Genomic DNA, 1,385 nt, shown 5'->3' on the forward strand with positions numbered 1-1,385 from the left:
ATTTAAAATACCAAGTATTGCCAGAGCATCGAGAAATAAACGGGAAAGCTGGCAGCAGTGCTGCTGCCTCTGTGAGACAGGCTGCTGTGCCAGGTGCCCTGGGGCAGGGTTGGGAAGCTCTAGCCTGGGAAAAGCAAGCCTGTTGCTGAATAGTGCATGTTTTAACTGTTAGGAGTGACTGCCAGTATAGCTCCTGGACAGAGCTGAGATTCATTTTATGGGAACTTGTCAGTTGGCATGGAGAAGAGTTGGAACCCTGTTTGAAGACATGCCAGAGATCAGCAAAAGCTTTTCTGTAAAGCAGATCAACCCAAAATAACAGCCACTAATGCAGCCAGTGTATTCATTACTAATGAGCTGAGAATAGTTGATGAAGGTCAGGCGGTAATAAAGGGGGAGGTCTTGACTGGCCCTTCTAGTCACACATCTTTTTCCTGCTGTACAGTTGAGTTTCTCTTTCCAGGGTCTCTGTTACTGGTACCCATCCTTGCTTGATAAAGGCCAATTCCCTGCCCTTGATGCACTTGCACATGACACCTATGAGCTGCACTTGCTGTTTTGCTGAAGGGAAACTTGTGTAGAAAGCATGAATAACCAAATTAACTAAGTTGTTTTCTCTCTTTCTGCAGAAAATCACAGCACCCCTTATCTATGCTGTTTCCATTGCTGCTATTGGATCTCTCCAGTTTGGGTACAACACTGGTGTCATCAATGCTCCTGGGAAGGTGAGAGAATGAATTGGGGAGATGGTTTGAGTTGCTGGGCTGATGAGAAAACAAAGATGTAAAAAGGAGAGGAGCTGTCTCCCAAGCAGCTAATAATTTGACCCTGGTCTATGAAGTCAAGAAGACATTCAAAACCCGCTCTCACTACAACAATGGACACGAAGGGCCAAGTTTCGGAAGGGGAGAGAGCAAGGAGATAGGTTAATTCTCTTAATTAGGAGTGCAGAAGGGGTCCATCTGCCATTTCCTGGTAGCTCTGTATTTGGTGCGTGGAGGAATGTGAGCCACTTTAGTTTTGAGTAAGAATAACCCAGCCATGACAGAAGGAATGTAGACAGCAGCGTGCAGAAAAGAATACACAAGAGAGAGAGAGGGTTGGTAGGGATTACAGTTGTTCCAGTTGAGTTTATCTTGGGGACCATCTCAAGGACCTTTCTTAACTTGTTTATTCATTCTTTGTGTTAAGTGTAGAGTTGTGACTGGGGCACTCTGACCAAATCATCTCATGACTGTAGCCTAAGACAGAAGAGAAGAGATTAAGAAAATGAGAAATGTGGTTTTCTTGTAACTGAGATGGTTCCTCTCTCTCTGGAACTGAGTCACCAATACCACATCCACCCCATCTCCCGGAATAGATGTCACATCACAAGTCGGGGGGGG

At 45.3% G+C, this 1,385-nt stretch overlaps 1 protein-coding gene across 1 annotated transcript in view; it reads left to right on the forward strand.

Annotated features, from left to right (window-relative positions):
• The first annotated feature begins 268 nt into the window (after positions 1-268).
• LOC104540422 (solute carrier family 2, facilitated glucose transporter member 3) overlaps positions 269-1,385 on the forward strand; it is a 5,932-nt gene continuing 4,815 nt past the window's right edge. Inside the window, exons 1-2 of the mRNA XM_010184229.1 lie at positions 269-295; positions 630-725. Coding sequence (XP_010182531.1) covers positions 269-295; positions 630-725 — 123 coding nt within the window. The remainder of the gene's footprint in view (positions 296-629; positions 726-1,385) is intronic.

This window comes from Mesitornis unicolor, unplaced genomic scaffold (genome assembly GCF_000695765.1).
Source record: "Mesitornis unicolor isolate BGI_N332 unplaced genomic scaffold, ASM69576v1 scaffold12075, whole genome shotgun sequence".
Lineage (NCBI taxonomy): Eukaryota > Metazoa > Chordata > Aves > Mesitornithiformes > Mesitornithidae > Mesitornis > Mesitornis unicolor.